General features: G+C 35.8%; 1 protein-coding gene across 1 annotated transcript in view; it reads left to right on the top strand.

Annotated features, from left to right (window-relative positions):
- Positions 1-1,247: 1,247 nt before the first annotated feature.
- The window catches only part of LOC110020369 (protein cornichon homolog 4-like), a 25,698-nt gene continuing 18,066 nt past the window's right edge, over positions 1,248-8,879 (top strand). Inside the window, exon 1 of the mRNA XM_020718447.1 lies at positions 1,248-1,524. Coding sequence (XP_020574106.1) covers positions 1,450-1,524 — 75 coding nt within the window. The 5' untranslated portion in view covers positions 1,248-1,449. The remainder of the gene's footprint in view (positions 1,525-8,879) is intronic.

Raw genomic sequence — 8,879 nt, 5'->3', positions numbered from 1 at the left:
GCCGCCGTCCGAAACAGAGTGTTGGGTATGAGTATCATGAGTTTGGGCTCGCTCGTGTTCGATTCATTTATATTTCGAGTTCAAAAAGTGTGTTCGTGTTTGACTCGTTTGCTTGAGGAGTCGAATACGAGCTGTTTACGAACAAAAAATTGTTTTGACAACCCTAATCACATAACCATAAGATATTAAGGGTTATGATTAAAAATTTTTGTTTATATTACAACATCATTTGAATCTAATTTAATAATTTTTATTCTACTTTCTTAATTAATACTTTTAATTGATTATAGACCCATAAGTTGCTAAGGGTTAGGGCAAGATTTAAAAATTATTACTTATAGTAAAACATCATTTGAATCAAATTTAATAATTTTTATTCTATTTTTTAATTAATACATTTAATTGATTATAAATGTTTATAATCTTGTAATCAATTAATTTTTTTTAAAAAAACTATTCATCAATACTACGCACGTTTTAACGCCAAAATATTATATCAGTACTACGCACGTAGAGTAACGTGTGTAGCCAATGAAATCACGTCACGACACCTCGTGCGACAGAAAAAAAAAACGTCTCAGTAACACGGGGAATATTCCCCCCGTGTTATTCATGTGTTATTGTGTGTTATTCATGTGTTATTGTGTTCTGGGAATATTTCTAGTGTTATAATAACACAATAACACATGAATAACACATGAATAACACACAAATAACACAGGGGAGAATATTCCTCCGTGCTACTGCGCTGTCGTGAATATTCCCCATATTATTCAAGTGTTATTGTGTGTTATTCATGTGTTATTGTGTCATGAGAATATTCTTGATGTTATAATAACATAATAATACATGAATAACATATGAATAACACTCAATAACACATGAATAACACATAGGAGAATATTCTCCATGTTCCTGTACCATTTTTTTTCTGTCGCGCGGAATATCGTGACATGATTTTATTGATTATACACGTTCCTTACGCATGTTACTTCATGTAATATTTTTTCCCTTTTACTTGAGAGAATATTCTTCATGTTACTGTACCATTCTTTTCCTGTCGCGCGGGATATCGTGACGTGATTTTATTGATTATACACGTTCCTTAGGCATGTTACTTCATGTAATATTTTTTCCCTTTTACTTCATGTAATATTTTTTTCCCTTTTAACCTAGCAAACAGCCGAACACGATTCGAGCGAACACTAGCTGTTCGCGAAGAACGTTTTGACCGCCACTACCAAACACCGCCCAAATGAGGTTTCTGAATTCTATTTCTGTCTGGTAATCGCCGGCGCTGCTCTGGCTCCTTGGTTTTAACTCTGCTAGAGCTAGATCTTCTCTTCTCCTTATCGTAATCGGATTGGTAGAGCAAAAGACGAAGAGGAGGCCGAAAAAAGAGATAAGCAAAACGCCGGCCTTTTCGCTCCGGAGGGCGTATTGACGGCGATGGTCGGAGCTATCATAGGGTGGCTTTTCGGCTTCTTCATCCTCATTGGCCTGCTTCTCCTTGTAATTTATCAGGTATTTCATGTAAAACACTGTCACTGAAAAAAAAGTCGAAATTTTTCGACTGAATTTGAAACCCTTGTTCTCAGTCCTTTTTATGGACTTAGAAATAGAATTCACGTCGATATTGCTATACAAAAGATTTTGGTTTAATATAGCGTGCTGATAACGTATAAAAATCTTCTCATTTGAGGGGTTATATCGTATCTGAAAGATGGTTTCTTTCAAATATATAAAGGCTAGTAGCGTTATATAGTTTAGGACGAGTTTTGATAATTTTTTGGGTATGAGGATATGAATTCGTTTATCAAGGAAGATTTGCATAAATGTAAAAAGCAAAGTTTAGGTGTTTGATATGTAAATACATATGAATAGGGCGGTATGTATGTAAATGCCCCTTGTATCAAATGCAGTTGGTATGCTCAAGTTTGCTGTTTAAGATTGACTTGCTAGAACTAATTGCCAAATTTTCTAGATCTCTCATGTAAATGTGTTGTTTTACTGGGATCTTTTACAGCAAACCTTGCTTGGTCGTTTTACTACCATTGTGCTTTTCCATGATATGAAAACTCTGTTTGTTTGCAATTCCCTTTTCTTCATTGGTAGCTCTGTTAATGTTCGTGTGCTGTTTTTATACAAGGATTTCGGCTCCTCTTTCACCACCTTCTCTCACTTGATAAATCTTTAAACTATGTTACTTCAAAATTCTCTGGTACAAGAACCCTGATAAGCAGCACATAATGTAAGGAGGGAGACTACTTATTAGTAGGCTTAAGCATTATTCGATACCTTCTCAAGTATATTGCAGGTGTTTCGTCTTTGATTGTGTGAATGTCAACACTCTTAGGAGTTTATCAAATATTATATTCTTATCGCCTATTATGTATTGAATGCAACCGAGTTTATCCAGATCTTTCATTCTTGGTTAGGTTGTGTGCCAATAATTCCATTAAGTTGTGATGCTCTTGGAACTGTTGTCTTTGTACATATAACATTAGTTGTAAAATTCTTAAATTCCTTTCATCATACTCTTCTATTAATTGATTTTGAGCACTTTATTTTTATGCCGGCCTCATTTTCTACCACACTATTCCAACTTTTAAAAGTATCGAAGTAATCAATTTTATTTATTTTTTAAATATGCCCTTACATTTCTCCAATGGATTTCATTTAGTATTGCGAGCCACTAGGGGTTTGTTTGGGGCAACTTATTGGTGCGGGCGGCGTTTTCAAATCGTCGCCGTGTCGTTTGGCTCGAGCGTTCGTATAACTTATTCCAAAACGACGTTTTGAGATCCTTAATAGATGGGGATGCAGGATCGACCCCCCGTCCCGCGTCTTCATTTCGCATTCGGGTGAATTTTCCTCCCGTGCCCTCTGCTCTTCGCCTCTCCTTCGCTCCAACTGTGGAGGTCGCGGTCGTGCTCCCCTCTCCTTCGTTTCGGGTAGGAGTGAGGAAGTATCGACCGCAGCGAGGTGAAGAAGACATTGATGTGACAAGCGGCGTGGAAATGAGAAGAAGATTTCAACGGAGAAGGTAAGCTTTGCTGGATCGTCAATCCTAACCTCGGAAAAACTTGAGATGAGCGATTTGGGTCTTTGATGGATCCGTTAGGTTTTCTTTGGATCTAATCTTTGATGGACATGGATGCAGCAAGCTCATCAGGATCTAGCGGCGCAGTTCATCCCTACTTATTCCCTTTCAAGCAGTCAAGAGGTGCTCTTTTTCTGAAATTTATTTAAAGATCTGTTAAAACTTCTCTTATTCTTTTTCGATTATTTTTTGCTTTATTGAAATCCCTGCTTTCTTTGAAGTTCTTTTTGTTGTCCAGGGATTAGTCTTTGTTATGGACTTTTTTTAAAAAAAAAGTATTTCTTTAGGATTATGTGGTGCAGGTAACTCACCACATATCTTTCTATAAAATGCTTGTTTTTGACTGAAGGTTAGACATTTTTCAACAAGAATTAAATGAAATTTGAGGATTTGTGATCATAACCTAAATTGTTGGGATAAGGCTAATGTTGATGATGATGAATAAGGAGGGTGGTCTTATATATTATTGAAAGGGAATTGAGCCTCAAAAAAATTATTATTTGTGGCAGCAATTAAACGAATTTATATTGAAATTTTGATTAAATAACTAATTTGAAGAGGCTACTGTTATAAGCAGTTGAAGATCAAATTTTTCTGTCATGCTTGTAGCTCTTGACTTCTATGATGATCATCTTCTTTGGTTAATTGCATAGCATGGGTAATTGAACATAGTTTCTGACGTGACATTTGTTAAATTGTTTTTATTAGAAATAATTCTTGTAAACATGACTCTATAGTTAGCCTAGGGTTGGGTTAATGAACATTGATTGCTTAGATGATTAAAAAAAATGATCATTTAGCTGATTAAAAAAATGATCATAGAGGTGAGATATTTACTGGTTAAAGTTAGGATATTTGGTCAATCTTTAATGCATTTATCGAGTTTAAAAATATGGGCATAATGGTCATTTATGCAAAATCAATTGTTTTCCAAACGCACAAACCAAACAGTCAGTGAGCTTATCATGATCAATTGCAGATATGCAGATTGTCAGGATAAGTTGCTTATCAGCATAAACTGGATAAGCTGCTTATCTACATAAACTGGATAAACTGCTTATCAATATAAACTGGATAAGCTGCTTATCAGCATAAACTGGATAAGTTGTAGTTGCCCCAAATAGATCTCAAGTGATTCCTTTGATGATGATTCCCAAATTTTGGCATACATATTGTTCAACTTTTGAGTTTTGTGTTACCTTCCAGCCTTTGAAAAAATTGACTTTTCTTTGCTTTCTAGGAATGCAATTCTTACGGTAGTTATTATTTAAGGACTTTGTTGGAAAACTTATCACTTTACTGGTAAATCTTCATTCCTTTCTTAGATTCCCTAATTTTTAACGCCATATGTATGAATGGATATTTGAGTTTATTATCACTCTCAATATCACATTGTTTGAAATTATATGTAGCATGCTATCACCTTAACACTTTTTTTTTACCTTTGAAGTGTTAGCACTAAAAATCAAGTTACACCCTTTTTCACCAACTTCTTTAATAGAAATGTAGGTTTGGTGAATTGAGCAGAATACTTTTATTGATATGAAATGTGGACTTAAATACAACTTACTAGAATCCCAAACTTAGGAAAGAAAAAACACCTAGAATCCTAAACTTAATAAATATCATATCTCCAAGTTTGCAAGAATAAAATCAAATAAACTAAAAATAAAAACTCCTATAACTAGCCACAAATAAAAAAAAATACATAAATAGGAAATAACATAAATTAAATAAGATCTTAATATAACTTCTAACATTCCCCTTTGAGTTGAAACATATATGTCAATCATGTTTAATTTGAACTTGAAATCTTCAAACAATAGGTAAGGAAGATTTTTTGTTGGAATATTGGTTAGTTGGCCAACAGATGGGACAAACGGAACACAAATCTCCCCAAAATCAAGTTTCTTTTGATAAACTGACAGTTAATCTCATGTTTGGTATGATCATGGACCAAATTATGAGCAATGTTAATGAGAACTTTATTGTCACAAAAAAAAACTAGAGAGGAACGGTGTCCAACATACGTAACTCACAAAACATGATGTACAATCAGAGGGCTTCACACACATCCAAAGACGGAGTGACACCCGACTTCAATACTATTCCGAGCAACAATTGATTGTTTTTTACTTTTCCAAATGGCAAGGTTTCCCCACACGAAGGAGCAATAACACGAGGTAGATTGTCATGGACAGACTCGTCCCAATCAACATCCGTATAAAATCACAACAGAGTGAGAGGTGTGACGAGTAAACAATAAATTCGAGCTCAGTATGCTTTTGAGTTAGTCCAGAATTTGATGGACAATGGTGAGATGTTGCGTATGGGCAAGGTAAATGAGTTTTCCCAGAAGGCGTTGGTAGCATGTTTTGTTTATTGAGATGACATTGAGAACTTTAAATAATTTCTCATTGGGTCCATCGGGATAACTACTGGTTTGCAAAGAAGTAATTTAGGTGCAGTCAATAAATCCATCACATATTTGCATTTGGGAAGACAAATCTCCCAAGATGATTGATCTACTTCCATGCCTAAAAAGAAGTGAAAATTTTTAAATGTGACATCTTCAGATTTATGTTTTAATACACATGCCCAAGACATCCGAGCGTGGTCATAAATTAGATTATGGAACATTCATTTATTAATATTGTTCTAAGTTTAGAGGGTCCCCATAAATCACTATGAATAAGTGAAAAAAAGGGGAGGATGATGTGTAAGGATTAGGAGGATATGATACTCATTGATGTTTAGCTAATTGACAAATTTCACATTTAAAAGAAGATGTATTTTTATCAATAAACATCAAATGGTACAATTGTTTTAAATAATGAAAACTGCGATGACCCAAAAACAATGTAAAAGCATAATTGGACATGCAGTAGAAAGAGAAAAACTACAACTGCAAGATTGAGTGCTAACTTTATAATTTTCATTTTCTTGAAAAAAATATAGTTTGATTGCCCGCTTAGCACTTCTAATTATTTTCCCTGAACAACAATCCTGAAAAACACAAGAATCAGGGGAAAAATGAGATATACAATCAAGATGACATGTTAGCTTACTCACCAACAAGAGGTCACACTTAAGTAAAGGAACGTGTAACACGGATTCCAAAGTCAGTTCGACTGCTAATTAAACCAACCCTTTACCCGTGATGGAATTTAATGAGCCATCCACAATTTCAATCGTATTTTTCCCGAAGCAAGGAGACTGTCGGGGAAAAATGAGAACACACGATCATGATCTGTGGCATCTGAATCGATAATTCACGGACTCAAATACTCAAAACTAGCGATAACCATAGAGGCGTTACCTTGACGGACATGAGAGGTCGACGGGCCGGAGGAGAATTGACTAGAATCAAGCAGCTTAATCAAGTGTTCTACTTGGCTCTTAATAAAGTCTGACGAGTCGGGAATGGTCCGAGTAGGGGCCGATTAAACTATTGTGGATTTCGAGGTTATAGTGAGACCTTTAGCAGCAGAAGATTTGGCCAAAGTCTTACTTGTCGGTTTCCCGTGAAGCTTTCAACATTTGTCATGGGTATGGTAGGGTTTGTTGAAAAAATCACATGTAGAGTGATTGGCTTGAGAAGACGTGACAAAGTATGAAGTACCGTTGGAGATTAAGGCTGCGACTCGACTGAAGTAGTTGAGCTGCCATGAATGCTTCTCGGGTTAAAGGAAGAGGGCACGACCAAGTATACGACTGCAGACTTCATCAAGGTCATTGTTCAGGCTAGCCAGAAATTGAAACACACGATCATTTATTAAAATCTCATGGAAGAGGGAAAGGTCTATGGGAGAGTCCAAAGTATAGTCATAATATAGGTCACTTTCTATCCATAAAGCAACTAAGTCGTATTATTGGGTCACTGTATTCAATCCTTGTTTAGTCTCGCGAACCTTATAAGAAACTTAATATAGTTGTCCAGAACTACCTAAGCTCGAGTAGGTATCGTGAACGACAATCCAGAGGACACTTGCAGGAAAAATTATTCCATACGGATCGGACATCGCATGCATCTTGCATGCGGTGTCCGATCCTGACCGTAAATCAGATGATTTACGATCAAAATGTATTTCGATGGGCCCCACTTAATTTTTTTTTAAAATTGAAATATATCCTGACCGTAGATCACCGTGATCTCCGGTCAGGATCGGCCGCATGCAGAGATGCATGCGGTGTCCGTACGCAATAATTTCTCCACTTGCAGACGGAAGAAACATGTAAAACGCCTAATAATGGTCTCTATGAAATTAATTAGCCATGACATAATTATGGATTTCTCCACTTCCCAAACAACATATGTTGGGTTAACCTTCGGAGGTTCTTGAGTCGTATTCATGAGGTGGCTGAATTCACCCTGACTTTTGAGGAGCAACAAAATAACTTGAGACCAATGGAGGAAATTGAAACCGTTGAGTTTATGAGTGGCAATTAGGAAATTCATGTGCTGTTCTGGTCCTCTGGTTTGTGGAGGGATTGAGGTAGATGCCGAAACTTTAGTGGAATTAAGAATAACGTCGAACGGAAGCTCAGAGGTGGAGGAATCAACCATGGCTTCAACAGAGCCAAAGGAGAAGATTGGCACCCGAGGCACATAAGGGAGCCGATCTCTGCATCTGGCAACCTGCAGGGAATATTTTTCGATTATAGGAAGGAGTTCTGACCGGAGGAGGGATTGCAACAGGGAATTCCGACTACAGGGAGGAGTACCGACCTTGGAAAAAATAGAAGGAAGATTTATGCTGCAGGAAAAAGCCGGGAAGGAGGCTTGCAGTGAGGAGTTTCAGCTGTAGGAAGGGGATTTAGCCAGACAGGCGTGGAGGTTCGACAGTTAGGGTAAGATTTCTTGCTCTGATACCGTGTAGGTTTGGAGAATTGAGCAGAATATTTTTATTTATACGAAATATTTGTTTAAATACAACTTACTTGAATCTTATACTTAGGAAAGAAATAAAACTTAGAATCCTAAACTTTGGAAAGAAATAACACCCTTGTCTCCGAGATTACAAGAATCAAATCAAATAAACAAAAAATAAAAAATCCTATAACTAGCGAAAAATAAAAGGAATACATAAATAGGAAATAACAAGAAATAAATAAAATCCTAATTTAACTTCTAACAAGAAATTGTATTCCTCTTCAAACATGAAATAGTTTTGACTCTTTGAGCTTCCATGCAATCCCATTTGTATTTTTTATTTGATCATATCACCAATTCTAACATTGCTCAAGCTAGTGAGGCAAACTTTTCATAATTTACTGAAGAATAATTAGAAATGAGTTTTTAATGTGAAGTTGAGTAAAGATACATATCTATGTTGATGCTCGAAGATTTTATGGTATTATTAATACAGAGGATTAGTGCATGTTGAATCGCTTTCAAGGCACCATTTACTCTTCTTCTGGATTTGGATTTTTCTTGTTTTTCTTTTTTGGGCAATCTCTTTGTGCCTACCTTTTTTTTCATGTTGCTAATGGTTGGATTAAATTGTCAATTTCTTTATTTTAGATTTTGATCTATATGGATTGTACACTTTTTATAATTCTTTCTTTACCATAAGCATTCAAAATATAAACGTAGCCTTATTCTTATCTTCGACTGCCATTACTTTGGATTAAGTTTCAAACATTATTTAGTTTTAGCTCTATATGTTTATAAAAATTATTGATTTCCATTACAGTTGTACTCCAACTCTTTGGAAGTAAGGGTAATGGCTGAAGACACTGTCGGCGCTTAAAAGGGGGAAAAGAGGGTTTTTTT

This window comes from Phalaenopsis equestris, unplaced genomic scaffold (genome assembly GCF_001263595.1).
Source record: "Phalaenopsis equestris unplaced genomic scaffold, ASM126359v1 Scaffold000094, whole genome shotgun sequence".
Lineage (NCBI taxonomy): Eukaryota > Viridiplantae > Streptophyta > Magnoliopsida > Asparagales > Orchidaceae > Phalaenopsis > Phalaenopsis equestris.
The sequence above is the reverse complement of the archived record's forward strand: the minus strand, read 5'-3'. Positions and strand labels throughout refer to the sequence as shown.